The sequence below is a fragment of the Lepidothrix coronata genome, unplaced genomic scaffold, assembly GCF_001604755.1.
Source record: "Lepidothrix coronata isolate B3197 unplaced genomic scaffold, Lepidothrix_coronata-1.0 Scaffold58, whole genome shotgun sequence".
In the NCBI taxonomy this organism is placed as follows: Eukaryota; Metazoa; Chordata; class Aves; order Passeriformes; family Pipridae; genus Lepidothrix; species Lepidothrix coronata.
Window position 1 is genome coordinate 4234888 of NW_016690238.1, and position 17845 is coordinate 4252732.

A 17845-nucleotide genomic window follows, 5' to 3' on the forward strand; every position below is an offset into this window, starting at 1 on the left:
TGAGACCTCACCTGTGGGGCGTGTTGTCTGGCTGGTTCCCAACAGCCCTCCCTTTTTTTTGGGGACCTTAGCAGAGCACCAGGAGTGACCCTGAGGTTTGATGAACTGCCCTGGTGAGAGGAGAGCAAACATTTCACTTGCTCTCCTCTTCCCCTGTTGGAGATGTGCCCAAGTCCTGTGGTGGAGGAGGGATGATACTCCAGGAAAATGGCACTTGCAAGGAATGTTCAGGACTACCCAAATGTGTTGGTGGCTGCAACCCACCATGTCCAGCTTCCTTTGCTTTTCCTGTAGTGCCCTGAGCCTCAAACTGGCTCCTGTTCCATGGCAGAGCTCTGATATTCTGATATTTCCAGCAAGTGTTAGACAGGAGTAACCCCTGTGATTAGTTTGGTGTGCAGGAGGCTCCCACCTCTCACTGAGAACCAAAGGGATTGATCCATCTCTAGGGTAAAGTGTCCTGCTTTTAGCTGAGAGAATATAATATGATTCTCTCCTTCTGTTTGGAGACCAAACATATTCAGACAGGAAATTCTGTATTAATGATTTGGTTTTGATTTGTAAGTGTTCACTCAAAGAAGTGAGTCACTTTAAGTGTTGAGCCAGAAAATAACTATTTCCAGCTTGCCTTTGTAGAGGCAGGGCTTAGACTGACTACAGTGTGCAGGGTTAATCCTGTCCTTCTGCAGCACAGAGCAATTTGTTCAGAGCTAAAGTTCTGACCAGTTTGCTGCTCATTTCTGTGATGTTGAGTTTCAGCAGTGTATTCCTGTAAAAACTGAGACATTATTTGTTAAATTTGAACCTCTATGATTGGGTAGCAATTTCCAGGCGTGGTTTCAGTATTATGTACATGGTAATGCTTTCAAACCTTTTATATTCAAGGGTGTTTTTTTAAAATTTATTTTCACAGAAATACCTGTACGGCCAAATATGACAGTAAAAGCTGTGATTCTGGACCCAGAAGTTGTATTTGTTGCTAATTTGACCAATGCTGATGCTCCTGCCTTAAAAGTTTCCTTCCAATGTGACTTTTCTCTGACATCTGGAAGGGATGCACAGAGGATGACTGCTCAAGTAAATGGCTTCAAAGTGTTGGCCTGTGCCTTTCTCAAAGAAAAACAAGACAAGAATGTTACTACTGTAAGAAAACCACTGGTTTTTTGACTGTACTATCAGTCTGTGTGTTGGGTTTTGTCTGTTTTTTAAGCATTTTTAAGCATTAGGTCAAAAGCTTTTATTTCAGTGACTTTTAATCTTCAGTACAAAATTACTGTTGTGCAAATTGGGATGCTGGAATGTGTGGCAGTGCATGAAAAAATGCTGTTGCTCTGAAATGTGTCATTACTTTATGGGGTCAGCATGCCCTGGGCCTATGGAATGCAAAAAGTACAAGACCTTTTGAAATGTTTGGATTCCAGGAGTCACCTTAATAATCAAGTGATGTTTTTTCACTCAGGTGTTACGACCATGTTCCTTGGTCATGGAAAATATGGTGCATGTCTCAGGATTACAGACTGTGGCAGTAACAATAGAAGAACTTACTATTAAGGTAAGATTATTAAAAATGTCTTATTAAGATTATTAAAACAGCTGCTTCTCAAGCTGTAGCTTGGTTTTTGGTGGTTAAAATTTGCATTTTCCTTGTTAGTTTAATTCTAGAAATAAACATTTTTAGAGCTGCTCCATGTTGGAAAAAGTCACTATGTGTTCCTTGTGCTGACAGTCCCTTTACCAAAAAGGACTCATTTAAATACTTCAGATTCTGAGATTCCTCCTACCACTTTCTTCCCAAGTTATGAAATAACCTTTCCCCCTGCTACCACCACCACTATTTTTGTCTTCAGTTAGTCTTACAAGAATGCACACACCCCCAGGTACAGGGATGACATAAGGCTGTTAACATGATTTCCAGAATGGTACACAATGTGAAATACCTTGTTCTTAACAGATAAGCCAATAATTGTGTCTCTGGTGAAGGTATTTCTGGATGTAAGTTGCTGATTCTCCTGTAAAAAGTCCCCAAATAGGCATTTGTGATATGAAAAGCCTTTAACTGTAAGTCCCTTGTTCCTGAGGCAGAAATCCTTTGACAGTTGTACTGTGCTGCCAGTTGGAGTGGTGGGGTTCAGAACTCTGCCAACAGGCTTTTGTGAACACCTCATGGATCTTAAAAACAAAGGAATGCTTTTCAGCATTCAGTGGTGGGGAAGAGGTGGATATTGGCTGCTGGTATGGGAGCACCACGTATTGGCAAAAGGGAAATTCCAATCTGAGAATTTTGTCCTTGGTCCTGTGGGATTGTGAGGGAGGAATTGGGACATTTTGCAGGAGAGGAAAACAAGAGGAGGTCCATGTATGGATTCTGTTCCTTGGAATTTAAGTTGCATCTCTTACAAGGGCCTGTAATATTTGCTATTTCCATTTATAATAGATTTTATATTTTAATAAAAGATTTTTTTTTTTTTCTTTGTTCAAGATCTCGCCCATAATTTTGAATACTGTCATTACCATTATGGCTGCCATAAAACCCAAGGCAACAGAGGAGGATTCTAGAGGAGCAGCTGAAGTTGCTGAGAATCTGTGGCAAGTGAAGCCCATAGACGAGTGCAATGCTTGGTTCCTCGGGGTTGACGTAGCCACAGAAGCAACAGAAACTTATAAGGACCGTGAACAAATTCTGAAACAGGAGAAGTTCGACATTGTGGTGAAATCAGTTCAGATGACCCTGGAGTGTGGTCTGGGCCATCGGACCGTCCCTTTGTTGTTGGTGGAATCTGCATTTTCAGGTGTCCTTAAAAACTGGTCCTCGCTGATGGAGGTCTCTGCTGACACGTCACTGGAGGTGCGTGGGATCCAGTTGTTAGCAGCTTAAAACACTTCTGCATGTCTCCTGACGTTCAAGTAACTTTTTAGTACACTTTGTCTGTGCTAAATTAATAATAGGTTTAAATTGTAATGCTCTTAGGAGCTCTTTAGCAGTCAGGCAAGTGTGACCAAGCATAACATGGTTTTTACAGGAAGTTTGCAATTAATAGTAGATTTTAATGGCAGTGGCTACGTGGAATAATCTGGCCCTCTCTGTTTCTCTACTGTTTTTTCATGTTCAAGTTTTGCTATATGAACATTGAGCTTGGCTTACTTGAATATTCATGTTACTGCCCACCTTTTTTTGTTTCTGTAGCACTGTGTTCAATGTTACAATAGAAATTCCGCTCTGTTCTCAAAGGGAGATCCCATTCCAAGACGGTACAATCTCCATTTGTGGAGGCAGCATGGTAAAATGCCATACAGCCACGTGTGGAGCTGTTCTGTGCAATAGGTCAGCTCCACCTGAGTTATATTTGGTCAGTCTATCAAATATATATCCAAGAACAGAATCATAGAATCAGCTGGGTTGGAAAGGACCTCCAAGATCATCAAGTCCAACCCTTGATCCAACCCCGCTGTGGTTCCCAGCCCATGGCACTGATGCCACATCCAGTCTTGTCTTAAAAACCTCCAGGGATGGAGAATCCACCACTTCCCTGGGCAGCCCATTCCAATGGTGATTACCCTCTCTGGAAAGAAATTCTTTCTAATGTCCAACCTAACCCTCCCCTGGCACAGCTGAAGACCCAGCCCTCTTGTCTTACTGATGCTGCCTGGGAAAAGAGACCAAACCCCCCCCCTGGCTCCCCCCTCCTGTCAGGGAGTTGCAGAGAGTGAGGAGGTCTCCCCTGAGCCTCCTCTTCTCCAGGCTGAGTCCCCCCAGCTCCCTCAGCCTCTCCTCACAGCACTTGTGCTCCAGTCCCTTCCCCAGCCTCGCTGCTCTTCTCTGCACCTGCTCCAGCCCCTCCATGTCCTCTCTGAGCTGAGGGCCCAGAACTGGACACAGCACTCCAGGGGTGGCCTCACCAGTGCTGAGTCCAGGGCAAGAATCACTTCCCTGCTCCTGCTGCCACACTGTTCCTGAGCCAGGCCAGGATCCATTGGCCCTCTTGGCCACCTGGGCACACTCTGGCTCCTGTTCAGCTTCCTGTCCATCCACACTCCCAGCTCCCTTCCTGCCTGGCTGCTCTCCAGCCACTCTGGCCCCAGCCTGTAGCACTGCAGGGGGTCGTTGTGGCCAAAGGGCAGGACCCGGCACTTGGGAACATCCAGAACTGTTGAGTCCACAACTTCTATTCAGATTTGAGGTGACTGAAGGGCATTAAAATCCAGATGTTTGCTCTGAGTTAGAGGAATCGTTCCAGTGGGCCAGACTGAGACTATTTTGCTCAGACTAACTGTTATTTCACAGTGCAATGAAGTACTCGTGGCATTGAAGTTTCTGGTCTCCAAGTTGTTCTCTCAAACAGGGTAGGAGAGGATGGAGACTTGATTATGTTAATTGAAGGTGTTAAAAAGATACAGTGTTACCAGGATGTTGGTTGCTCTCAAAGCAAGCCAGAAAATGAACTCTTCAAAAATGATCTTACTGGGGAAAAATTTATGATATGTTGCATTTCTGTGTATTAATTTTTAAGCCATTAAAAGGTAATGCTAGAACCTCCAAAATTAATTATTTTCTTATTAATGTTTTACATAATAATTTCTATTGGAAGGAACCTGGTCCTTTGTTTTTGTTTAATTTTGGTTATATCTTTAGATTCATTATTACAATGAAACTTATGCAGTGTGGGAGCCACTTATTGAACGAATTGAAGGAGGAAAGAAACAATGGAATTTGAAACTGGAGGTATGTAAACTACTTGAAACTATGTGAAATGGTTTGAATAGGCAGCTATTTTTTAATTTCTTTAAAGTTTTATGTGGCAGAACACTGACCTTTTGAATGTTGTTGATTTGAGGGGGACGTGCAGTTTCACTTGGAAAAAAAAAATCAATCTTTAGACATCTTAAGGTTTTTCTGAATCATGTTAATTGTCCAGTGCATCGACAAAAAGAAAATAACTTGCCCTCGGTGTTGGTATAAAATATCCATATTTGTTTAAGGCATCTGAGCTTTACAAGCTGTACTTTTTTAGGTGAAATTGTCAAGTGTAGGTCAAGTTTTTTCCTGTTTTAACACAGGAGAAAGTAACTTCTGTGTTCATAAAGGCCTAATGAAACTTCTCTTTCAGATGAAGACTAACCCTGTCCAAGAGAGAAGTCTGATGCCTGGGGATGATTTCATTGTCCTTCCTGAGCCACAAACTGCCATCAACATCTCCTCCAAGGATACAATGAACATCACAATATCCAAGTGTTGTCTGGCTGTTTTCAGTAACCTGGCCAAGGTAGTTCTAACTGAATTATCTGGTTCTGTAGGAAGTTCTGATTTTTTCTTTTTTAAAGAACTTTATTGGCTGCCAGTCACAAGTCAGTGGCTGTTCTGCAGCTCTGACAAATGTTACCTAGAAGGGCTGAGGAGTTTTACTGGGATTAGTCCTTTAGGGTTGGCAAAAAGGTGGTGCTAAGCTTTTCAAAGAAGCAACTTCTGTGTTAGAGCAACAAATGTGCTTATGCAGGACTTAAGGAAGGGTCATACATGCAGGCCAAATGAAAATGAAATGCTCCAATAAACACAACTATTTGCTACAATGCTCTTTCTGAAATATTAAAAGAGAAATTTACCTTCCTTTCCAGTTTTTTCTCCTTTATTGAATACTAAGAAAAGTGTGCATTTTAGGATTGGCCTTGAAACTGTAGGAGTAGATTGTCCAGTGTGTTAAAAATATTTCTTCCCCCTATTTTTCTTGTGATAGTAGGTGTGCTTATGAATGATCTAGACTGCTTTTCCCTCCTTTGTTTTTTAGGGGATGAAGAAATTTTGGTTACTAAATTAAACTGTTTTTACAAAATGTGACTTATGCCTATTTATTTTTTAATTCTAAATTAAAACCAGTTTTGTAGCAGTTCTGTAAGTACTTGCTAATACTGTAAGTCTCTCTTGGCAGTCAGTTCCCATGGCTTCTGTGGAACCAAACAAATGTTTGTAAGCATAAGTTGTGATTGAATATGAAGTGTGTACGTGTTCCATGTCCTTGTGACTTCTCTGTCCCAGATCTTATGTTTCTCTTACAATCCAAGAACTGGAAAAATGCCCAGTGAGGAACAGGAATGCTTATTGTAGCATCAACATGTACTGCAAACCACAGAATAAAATTAAATTCTCTGGAAGTAACCTTCACTTCCCTGAAATACTACTCTACAAAGCATAGGTCTTGCTATATATAATTTTACCCCTGTGTAAAATGATAGTTGCTGGGAACTGCCTTTCTGGATATCTTATATTTATTTATGTGTGACATTTTTTTATTTGTTGTTAATTCCAGGCATTTTCAGAGGCAACTGCATCCACGTTTGACTATTCCTTTAAAGAGACAGCCCCTTTCATAGTGAAAAATGCCCTGGGTGTTTCTCTCAAAGTGCTTCCCAGCTCCAGTTTTCGGATAGTTGGTTCCACTGGAAAAGAAAAGCTGCATGATATAGAAGTTGGGCAGAGCATGGAGCTGGAATACTCTGCCTTTGAAGCTCCCCAGCGAGGGAGGTTGTCTGCCTTGTACCGCCAGGAGAGCTCCGTCTTCTCCTTAAATTTGGGTACTGTGCTGAGGAGCTGGGGGTGGGAACACGGGCTCAACAGGGTTAAAGCAGGGGCATGGAAGTGCATGTGGAGTACATGGTGTTGGAACCACTTTTCAATACTGATGCCAATTAAAAAACACCACAAAACAGCTACTGGACTTCTTAAAAACTTGTAAAATCCCTTTTCTTCAGTTTTTCAGAGAGTAAAAAGCACAATAATTTTTCTTCCCCTTTTGGAGAAATGGACGACATTCTAGTGGAGTCCTGGGTAGACCATGTTAGACCCTGTGACACAGACCTGTGCACTCCAACTCCTGTTCAACAGGATCTTCATTTCCCCTACCCTTACTGCTACTTGGCTTCCTGTAGTTACCCAAGTTACTCAAGAGCAGTTATGTTTCTGGTTTTTAGCTTTGCCAGAAAACACTCTGAAGAGAATGGGATACAACAGCTACTAATACATAATCTCCTGAGTTTTTTCCTTTCCATCCCATCCTATCTGAAGGTACTTGGCCTTGGTACAAAGACCATGTTCTGTGTTGCATTTCATTAACTCACCCAACAAGTACCTATGTTTACTGCTTGGGGTATTTCCTGGGCTATGTGTAAATCATGATTAAAGTTACAGTCTCGAGGAGTATTTGGACCTTAAAGCTTTCCTTCAGTGGTACTCATGTACTATTTCAGGTGCTTTTGCCAGAGAGAACTTTGATCCTGGCTGTTGCTGTTGAACTGCTGGGTTCTGTTGAACTGTTGGGAACTGTTCAGATAGGAAATGGTAGTGTGATTTGTTTTGCCTAACTGAGATTTTGGTATGTTTTTGTGGATCAGAGCTGCAGGGATACAAAGAAGCACTGAGCGTTCCCATAGCCAAGCCAGGCCGCCGCCTGTACAACGTCAGGAGCCTTGCTGGGCACTCAGACTCCATCATTGTCCAGATTGATGCCACAGAAGGGAACAAGGTCATCACTGTACGGTCCCCTCTGCAGGTAAAAACCAGCCCAAAGCCCAGGCACTGCTCTTCAGTGAGTGGCTTGGCCTTTCTTCCTTAATGCCTTTTTTGACATCTTTTTTGAGTAACTTTTTTTTTGAGATTTTTTTTTTAGTAATTTTTCCAAGAAGTTCCTTAAAGGCCAATTATTAAGTATTTTGCTCTATTTGTTAAATGAATTTTGATCTGTGTTCTGTGTGTGTGTGTTCCTGATAAATGGAAAATCTGTTTTTTTCCTTTTGGCTTTCTAATATCCTCAACGCTCAGGATACTTTTTATACAATCTGGCATTTTAAGCATGTTTTTCATTTCGTGGGACTTAAAACGAAGAGTTTTTTTCATATGCCTGTGTATTGTCTCCTTCAGAATTATTTTGTTTTAAGACACATAAAGTCTGTTTTCTAGAGAGTTTGGTTAAATCTGCTATTGCTGTTTTTCCTTCCTGTTATTCATCCTTTTTCCTTTAGAAATCTGTACCACAGAAATGCAATGAAAATTCTGCATTTTGATTCCAGATCAAGAACCATTTCTCCATCCCATTTATGATCTATAAACTTGCTAAAGGCTCCAAGGTGCCGGAGGCAATTGGCATATCCAGGCCAGAGGAAGAATTCCATGTTCCTTTGCATTCATACAGGTAAACTTTCCTTGCTCTGAAGGGCTGCTCTCTGGGAGTCTGATGCACAAATACAGCATTGCTGGGGGAGCTTGAATTTGCACTTGGAAGTCTTCCTGACCGGGATAAAAACCCAAAATCCAAAACCTTTTCCCAAGTGCTGTGAGGAGCAGCTGAGGGAGCTGGGGTTGTTGAGGCTGGAGAGGAGGAGGCTCAGGGGAGACCTTCTCACTCCCTACAACCCCCTGCCAGGAAGGGGGAGCCGGGTGGGGTCAGGCTCTGCTCCCAGGAACCAGCAGTGGGACAAGAGGGCACGGTCTGAACTGCACCAGGGCTGGTTTAACTTGGACATCAGGAAGAAGTTCTTCAGAGGGAGTTATTAAACATTGGAATGGGCTGCCCAGGGAGGTGGTGGAGTCACCATCCCTGGAGGTGTTTGAGAAGAGCCTGGATGTGGCACTGAGTGCCCTGGTCCAGGTGACAAGGTGGGGTTGGGTCACAGGTTGGACTCGATGATCTCAGAGGTCTTTTCCAACCCGATTGGTTCTGTGACTGTGTGATTGGGTAGTGAGTGTGCTGTAGAGTGTTAGCAATGACTTCAAAGTGGGTGAAGTTGTCTGTCAGTACAAATCTGTTGTGTCCCACTTCCTGCCCCCTTCCTGCAGGTGTCAGCTGTATGTCCAACCCACGGGGGTGTTCGAGGGGCAGTTCAGAGTGTCCACCACTTACATTGCCTGGAGGGAGGAGCTGCACAGGAGCACTGAAGTGAAGTGCTTGTTACAGTGCCCAGCCATGGAGACCAGTTTCCTGCCTCTGATCATCAGCTCAACAGCTGTACCCGATGAACTCAGTTTTATTTCACCGTATGAAGAGGAGTGGGATCCAGCCTACATTATCCACCTGTACCCCACACTCACTGTGAGGAATCTTCTGCCATACTCTTTGAGATATTTACTGGAGGTAAGTTATTTTAGGGTTTATTTGTAAATCCTTTACTCAATTTTAAGTAAGACTGTATTTACTTAGAAGTGCAGATGAATGTAGCGTGTAAGATAATGAATGTCAGGTTTTGTATTTTATATTGTAAATGAATGAGGCAGATCATGGATTGATTCTGGGACTTCTGGGGATTCATTTTTTTGAATTTGGATGTAGCTGGCCAACTCTGCCTTGCTCCTTAAATATCAATCCTGTACTGGATTGGTCTTTTTCTTTTACGTTCTTCTGAGATACTGTTTGTGTTTTGCAAGATGTCTTTTGCTTCTCAAGAAGAGGCATAAGACAGAGGATCTACAATTTCTAGAACTTTTCTTCATGTAGAAAATGCAGCTTCTCTCCATTCTGACACTGATTCTTTACTGATGATTACTGTGGGGTCATCCTTGCACAAACTGGAAGAATTTTTGCAGGATGCTACACAGACCATTTCCCTCTCTGTGCAGTATTTTCAGTATCTAATATTTCTTCATGAAATCTGAGTGATATTAGCAAATACAACAGATGTGAGGAACAAACCACCCTTGTTTGTTCTGGTCTGTCCTGTTTGCAGGACTGGCTGTGGCATTCATTTAGATCTTGTGCAACTTCTGTGCAACATCCTAACGGCACTATTCCCACTTTTCCTTACCTTCAGTGTCCTTCAGTACTTGGAGTCACAGCACGTAGGAGAGAGTGCAGTTACCTTGGTTGAGGAGCCAGAAAGTAGTAATTCAAATCTCTGTAGTAGTAATTCAAGTCACTGTACCTCTAGATGGGTCTGTGCTTGTTGTCTTCACATCCCTAGACTAATGAAGCCTGGCCACTATTTCAGACAGTAAAATACACTGTTTATTAGGAAAAATTAGGAAAGCTATTGTTCTGGGATGCTAATGCCTGAGCAAAGTGGTGCTGCTAAATAGTGTGGCAGAGCTGCTGGCTTTCTGCCTTGGGTGATCTTCAGTGGGAAAAGCCCTGGCTGTACATCTGCAGCACTGTCCTGCTCAGTGTTACACCCAGGAGTGTAAGCATTGGGTAAGAACTCATTGCCAAAATCCTTTGGAAATCATGGAGGAGGGAGGGTGAGAGAAGGGAGTGAGTGGAGACAGGGAATAAATTGGAACAAGTTTGCCTTCCTGAAACCCAGAACTAAGAATTAATTAAGAATTTATTACTGTCCTGCAAGAAAAGTGCAATGGATCTCACATTATTCAGAGAATCAGTCCCAAATAAAAGTGATGGGAGATTAGGACACATTGTACTGAGATATCTGAAATTTGCATCCTGCAAGAGAATAAAATGCTGGGTTTTGAATGCCTTAATTTTATATATTAAAATCTTAATTTGCCTCTTCTACTTTTGCTCCAGGGAACAGCAGAAGCCCGGGAATTAACTGAGGGGAGCGCCGCAGACGTTTTCCATTCGAGAATCAATGGAGAAATAATGGAACTTGTGCTGTTAAAATATCAAGGCAAAGACTGGAATGGGCATCTTAAAATCCATGACGGGATGCCTGAGTTTTTCCCCGTGTGCTTCACCTCCCACTCTGCAGCATCCCTGACGGTGGACGTGTACATCCACACCAGGAGGGTCGGGAGCCGCCTCGTCCTGTCCGTGTTCAGTCCCTACTGGATCATCAACAAGACTTCCCGTGTTCTCCAGTACCGAGCTGAGGACACTCATGTGAAGCATCCAGCAGACTACAGAGACATTGTTTTGTTCTCATTTAAAAAGAAAAACATTTTTAGTAAAAATAAGGTAGGCTGATTTTAAAGTCTTGCTCTGAGGGGGAAAACACACAGATATTTCATATGAAGAATACTTTTATGTCGTTTTTAAGTCTGAAGACTCTCATTTGGCAGTTGCTTTCTTTGGTACTTTGACATTTAAAATGCACACTGTAAATATGCTGTTTTGTGTTAAACACATTTCTTTAGTTTTGATTTTTTTTGTTTTGGTGTGATGTTTGCATGGTCAAGTAAAGAGTACTGCAGTAGAAGATTTTTTCAGAAGTGGCCCTTCATTCCTTTTAAATAACTCTTCTTACCCAACAGTAGTTGAAGAACTGGTTGAAGAAACAGTGTTTAATCCTCCCCCCTCTTCAAGTTTGTGAAGCACCCCAAAATGTAGGCTTTTTGCCATGTATATATGTGCTGCCATGAGCAGACAGAGTGCTCCTCTATTTTTCTACCATGTACTGTAACATCTCCAGAACTCAGAAACAGGCTAATCAGAATATGAATAATGATACTACTTTCTAAGGTTATCTAAACTTACAGAAGGTTTTGAAAGCACTGATGTGTTGTCTTTATACTGCTCCATGTGATGTGATTGCACTCCATAATGCACAAGCTGTAGGATTACAGTGAATTTATTGAATTACTTTGCATGTTGTTGTTTTTTGTCTGTAGATCCAGCTCTGTATTTCAACCAGTACTTGGTCCAGCAGCTTTTCCCTTGATACTGTAGGAAGCTATGGATGTGTGAGGTGTTCAGCCAATAACATGGACTACCTGGTAAGATATCCTTCTGTGTTTTAGGAAGGTCTCTTGGGGTTCTTTTACCTTGACTCTTTCCCTCATTAAGGCCTTCATTTCACTTCCACTGCTTTTAAAGCATGGAAATATTTAACATTTAGGGAAATAACATTTATGCCCCAGCTGTTCAGGTCTGCACCTGTCAACAAGTAGTTTCACCAACAGAAGTTTCAGTTGAATTCCTAATTGTGGTTTATATAACAAATGTGCAGTTCTGGGCTGTTTGAAAACACAATGGTGAATGTGCATAATGGAGAGAAGAGTTCACAGCATAATTCATAACTGCAAGTGTTTAGATCTTCAGTCTTTATCCAAGACTACATTTCCACAACTAAGCAGAATAAAGATATGTGGGGAGTTGTGTTTCCATATATTCTTTAGCTTTGTTTTCTGATGGTAATGGTCATTTTAGGTTGTCTTTATTTACTCTAGAGGATTCCTGTTGGGTTTTCTCCACAAATGCTACAGCTACAAAATGCTGCAGCTACAAAATGTTACTTGACTATTTTGTTAATTATGTTGCATAATTTGCTGACTTTACTCCATGTCATTGGTTCTTTTATTTCAGGTGTTCAGAGCCAGGAGTGTTGTGTGCCAGGTTTTGTAATTAGAGCATCAGCTTTTCCTTTTTTTCCATCCTGACTTTTCTTCTGAGCTTGCTGTTGATTGTTTGCTCAAATTGTCCTTGTTTGACAGGTTGGAGTCAGCATCAAAATGAGCAGTTTTAACCTGACCAGGATAGTTACCTTCACTCCATTCTACACAATAGCAAACAAATCTTCTTTGGAACTTGAAGTTGGAGAAATTGGTCCTAATGGCTCTCTTCCAACTAATAAATGGAATTATATCTCAGCTTCAGAGGTAATGAATGTTTCCTGTTTTTCCCTTTGGATGTTGTTGCAGACAAACAACTGGTCTCTAGGTGTCACTTGAGGAAGGAGCAGCTCTCTCATGGGAGCTGTCACTTGTGATGGATGACATGGGTACCTCACATCTCAGGGGAACTTGAGCAGCACAGGTTGCATGTGTTGGTACATTAATGAAGTCCTTCAGTTTGGGTTACTTAGTAAATGTAGCTGAGATGTTCATCAGGAGATCCTTGGGTGAGGACTAAGGCATGTGAAATAGTCACCAGCCTGTCTGTTTTCCTGCTGGCTCACGGTACTGAACATACAGGAACTGCTAAAGTCACATGTATTTCTTGTTTCACAGTGTCTTCCATTCTGGCCTGAAAACTCATCTGGTGAACTTTGTGTCAGAGTAGTTGGCTATGAGAGCCCATCCAAACCATTCCTGTTTAACGCCCAGGATAATGGGACTCTGCTGAGACTGGAAGAATTGGTGAGACTGCCTTTGTGTGCTCCGTTCTTAAACTCCATTTCAGCCATCTGGTAGCTTGACTCACCGAAATCATCCAGATCAAACTGTGTTTTCACTGCCCTTCAGTTCTGAGGCATAAAAAAGGTTGTGAATCAAGTTTGCAGAGTTGTTGATGTTTTTGTAGCTGTGTAGTCAGGGTGATTTACTTGTGTTAACCCTGTAAGAAGATGAACAACTCTGTTGCTATTAAGTTCAAATGGTAGAATGCTAAAATGCTTAGATTACACCTCTGACATCTGGGGTTTTGCAGAGTCTTGGGGTCTTGGGTGCCTTCAGTTTGTTTAAATAGTTATCCTAAAATGGACTGTATTTTTTGTTTTCTTGATAATCCACTGCATGTTGGACACACACAGTTTGTGGGCAAACTAATTTGAGTCAAACAGCTGAATCTTACTGATTTCAGAACTCCCCCTAGCCTAGCATTACAGAATGTGTATATAAATGTAGCATGTTCAGACAAGGCTTTGGATGTATTGCTCATCACAACTAACTGAAATGCAAGTGATTGTGAGGATAATCCAGCTCTCCAGTTTCCTGAAGCATCTTTTTCAAAGGTGGATGTGTCCCTTCCCACCTCTTCTCTAGATCTTATAATGTAGCAGAAAAATCAATTTATCTTGCTAGAGGAGCATTTTGAGAAAGGTGTCTGAAGAGACAATCCCAAAGGGAAAGCATGAAGTACCTCCTTTGTATAAGCAAATGAGAAAAGTGGTGCTCTACATGCTTCAGAAATACCTTGCATATATACTGGGAAGCCATTAGGAGAAAGACTCAGGATGAAATGTTTAGAGGTTTAATGAACAGAACTTTTCTGCTCTTTTTGTTAATGTTCTTTTGCTATATTTGTTGTACTTTACAAACTTACACTAAAGTTTGTCTAGACCTTCACATTTTTAAGGAGTATGCAGGAACCTGCAGTTTTAAATGTGACTAAGTTTTGTAACAGAAAGTGAAGGGAATTATCACCTTTACTTGTTACTGAACTTCAAATGAAGTTATTTGAATAAAAATCTTTAATTTTAATATATTTTTTCAATTAAATCAACAAGGAGTTTGTGGTTGCTACTGATACCCGCCTAAAGTCAGCAACCAATGTGTTTGAGCTTGCTGTTACTAGATAATGCAGGGGACATTTCCTTATTTCATTTGTAAGAGGCCAGCGAAAGACTGATCTAAAAACAGCAGTTTAGTCTGTTCTAAATTGAATTTATGTTTGGAAGAAATACTGGACTTTGTCTAACTCCTTCTGCAGAATGGGGGCTTGCTGGTGGATGTGAATGTTTCGGAGCACTCTACTCTCATAAGCTTCTCTGATTACCATGAGGGAGCTGCCCCAGCCCTGATTGTGAACCACAGCCCGTGGGACTGCCTCAGATACAGACAGAGGTACGGGACAGACACTCTTCACCACTGATGGTTTAACCAGGGGGACCCTTTGGGAGGAAAGGAGTTCTCTTTTACCACTACGGGACCTTGAACAATAGATGAAAACCCCTTTTCTTTCTCATATTCTTTTTATGAAGTATTTTGTCTTCCTCATAGTTTGCGAAAGTGGAGAGAATACAGTGGGAGTATAAATCCTGGTTCACCAAGAGCTGGTGAACCTCCAGCTGGCCTTGTTTGGAGTGGATGGCCTGGCTCCTTCCCACCTCACCCCAGGAGGCTGGAGGGGTGGAGGATTTAGCCCTGTGATTTGCTTGCTCCCCTTCCACCACTGCTCCTAACCAGTGAATGCTGTTATTTTGCTGCTTTGCTTTTACCCTGCAGTGGATTACAAGAGGAAATGGAGCTGAAACCAAGGCAAGTGTGCCTGTTTGCCTGGACAGATCCAACCAAACCAAGAAAATTGACTTGGGGCTACTGCCAAAATTTTGGTGAACATGACCTACTGAAGGTAAACTTCAGAAGGGGAGAAGTAAATGCTGAACCAAGCTAGGACTGTTACAAGGTTAAAACTACCTGGCAGAAAGCTTCCTCAGTAACTTCACATCTGTCTTGGCCTGTAAGGGACCTTTGAGCCTCCTGTCAAGCAGCAAGATTTTGGATGTTTAGATTAATATATTCAGAGGATCAGACACAAACTGCAGCTTGCATTTGCTCTGGTTTTTGTGAATATGGAAGAAGGAGCATCAAGCTGTGGAAGTATCTAAAGAGTAGAGAGGATGAATAATTCACCAGTTTTCCAGCAGTGCTGCATTTGCCTTAAGTATCTCCCTAAAGATGGAGAAAAACCCCACTGTTGTGACTCTCACTTCCTGTGGGAAATGCTTGTATGGAGCAGAGAATTCTGAATTGCTCACTGAGAGCTATTTCCATGTTTGTAACTCAGGCAGAACTAAAACAGGAAAACGTGTGAAGTGGGGGCAAAATAATAATAATGACCAAGATGGAAAATGACTGAGAGAAACAGGGACAGTGGAACTGGAAGCAGAGGTAATTCTGGGATAAGACAGAGCAAATGTTTTGTTGGAGAATGGGAAGCAAACATTCATGGAGGAAGGTTTTTCTCACTTAACTGGAATGTGGGCTAAATGAAGTCCTATGTGTGTGTCTCTGAATAGCTGCCTGCTTGCACCTTACACTAAAATCTGAATTCTTCAGAGGTGGTTTTTCTGTTGACTGGGCACAGTTAAGGAAATTAAAAAGGATTAGTAGCTAAAAGGAGGGACAGGAAAGTAAGTTCTTGTTTCATTTTTGCTGGGAATGGGTTTAATTTCACTCAACTGAACTCAGTTAACCAAATCCAGTCAGCTTTACTGTATAAACACTTTTTTGGGTCAAATTTTTTACATTTAAAATGTTTTTACTTCAAAACTGATTTCCTTACTGTATAATTATGTTTACATTTATGATTATTTGGGGCTTTTGAGAAAAGGGCTTCAATTATCTTAATTTTGCCTCACAAATTAAAAAATAAGGAATATTGAAGTGCAGAGACCCTAATAGTTGTCTGGTTTTGCTGTTTTGTGGTTTGTAATTTATTGCCTTCTTTCCCATTACCTTTTGTGTTGCTGTGAAGGCCTTTGTTTCCTAATGATTTCCAGTATTATTCTAAACCACAAATACTGCTGGAATGTTTAGTTTACAAAAGGGGAAAAAGCCCCTCCTTTCCTTTATTACATACTAGTGCTATGGCATTATGTTTTAGTTGATAGCTTTTGTTGTTAGCTCTAGTAATTCTTTGTATAATTAGTGATTCATCTTTATTAACTTCATGTCACTGATGTTTGTGATAACTCACAAGGAAATAAAGAACAGCAAATATTTAAAGCCAAAGTGCCCTGCATTATCGGGGTGGAAAGCCAGAAGATATTTGCAATTAATTTTAGCAATTTTTGTTGTGAAAAGTAGCACTTAGATTCCAAATTGGAATATCCCAACCTCCAGCTTGTTTTCAGTGTTTGGATTCGGGATGCAGCCGAATCATCATGAGGCAGTAAAGCAAACAAACAAGGAGAACGCTGAGTTCTGGTTTGTGTGTGTGTAAACTTGCTTGTAACATACACAGCATCATGGATTTAGTCATTAATATCCTTTTTTCCCCCAATGCAGGATGACTGTGGGCAGTTCCCTTACAATGCCAACACTCAGATCCACTGGGTGTCTTTCCTGGATGGGCGTCAGCGGGTGCTGCTCTTCACAGATGACGTTGCTTTGGTCTCTAAAGCACGGCAAGCAGAGGAGCTGGAGCAGCCTGACCAAGAAATAAACCTGTCAATCCATGGCCTTGGACTTTCTCTAGTTAACAATGAAAATAAAAAAGAAATCTCTTACATAGGAATTACTAGGTACTGCACGGGGAAGTCTAAATACTCCTTTGAAAAATCAAAATTTGACAGCTTATTATAATTTTTATACTAGAGTTGAAAGGGACATATTTCAAATTTAATTAGGCAGAACCTTTTTAATTAAAGATGAGGTTTTTGCCTTTACCCCTGTTGTGAAATTAGAACCAATAGGATTTAACTGCCTCCTTTTTTAGCTTGTATTAGAGAAATAATTTTTTTGATCCTGAGAAATTAGAATAATATATTTTACATTGTTTGCATGCACAAGAAAGGTATAAGGTCTCAAATTGTTAACCTTGTTATTTGTCTTGCAGTTCTGGTGTTGTTTGGGAAAGGAAACCAAGGCACAAGTGGAAACCATTTAATCAAAAGCAAATAAACCTGTTGGAACAAGCCTATCAGAAATATCTCTCAAAAACAGCTTTCCAAGGTCCTGGTTGGCATAAACTGGACAGCAACACTGAGGTATGTTTGGAGTTTAAGCGTTTGCAGAACATGTGCAACAGCTAAAACAGACTTCTGCTTTGCTAAGTAAGGATAGATGCTGTTTTAGGAGAAACAGAACCAGAAAGCAATCTTTTTAGTTGAATAGTTACACATTTTACACAGTACAGTGTTTCTGTACTGTGGTGATACTGAGGCAATATTGAGGCATTATCCAGACTTGTATTATGAAGTAAAAATCTCCAAGAATTTTGGTTTTGTGTGGTATGTGCATGTTAGTTGTGAATCTTATATTCACATTGAGGTACCTTAAATTCTTTGTAGAAACCTTAGTTTTATCTTCTTAGTAAGCTGCAGTTTCCATTGCTTGGGATGGTAAAGGAGCCTGTGGTGTTCAGAATCTGGAAATTAATTCACTTACCTGAGCTCTCTCAGGCATTAGTTGTCCATACCTGTGTTCCATGCATAAACTTAATGTATTTGAAAGGTCGAGTTCAACACAGGCATTTTATGGTACCATAATCAGCCTTGTTTTCTGTATCATCCTTTCATTTGCAAAAGATGC

The 17845-nt window shown here is 41.2% G+C and overlaps 1 protein-coding gene across 1 annotated transcript in view; it reads left to right on the forward strand.

The window, feature by feature from the left end:
• The window catches only part of VPS13C (vacuolar protein sorting 13 homolog C), a 69348-nt gene that overhangs the window by 30796 nt on the left and 20707 nt on the right, over nt 1-17845 (forward strand). The window contains exons 38-54 of the mRNA XM_017816740.1: nt 914-1143; nt 1460-1552; nt 2480-2845; nt 4631-4720; nt 5106-5261; nt 6300-6564; nt 7381-7538; nt 8056-8177; nt 8822-9116; nt 10500-10889; nt 11543-11647; nt 12365-12529; nt 12881-13009; nt 14301-14434; nt 14816-14942; nt 16601-16836; nt 17151-17301. Of these exons, the coding sequence (XP_017672229.1) occupies nt 914-1143; nt 1460-1552; nt 2480-2845; nt 4631-4720; nt 5106-5261; nt 6300-6564; nt 7381-7538; nt 8056-8177; nt 8822-9116; nt 10500-10889; nt 11543-11647; nt 12365-12529; nt 12881-13009; nt 14301-14434; nt 14816-14942; nt 16601-16836; nt 17151-17301 (3212 nt within the window). The remainder of the gene's footprint in view (nt 1-913; nt 1144-1459; nt 1553-2479; nt 2846-4630; nt 4721-5105; nt 5262-6299; nt 6565-7380; nt 7539-8055; nt 8178-8821; nt 9117-10499; nt 10890-11542; nt 11648-12364; nt 12530-12880; nt 13010-14300; nt 14435-14815; nt 14943-16600; nt 16837-17150; nt 17302-17845) is intronic.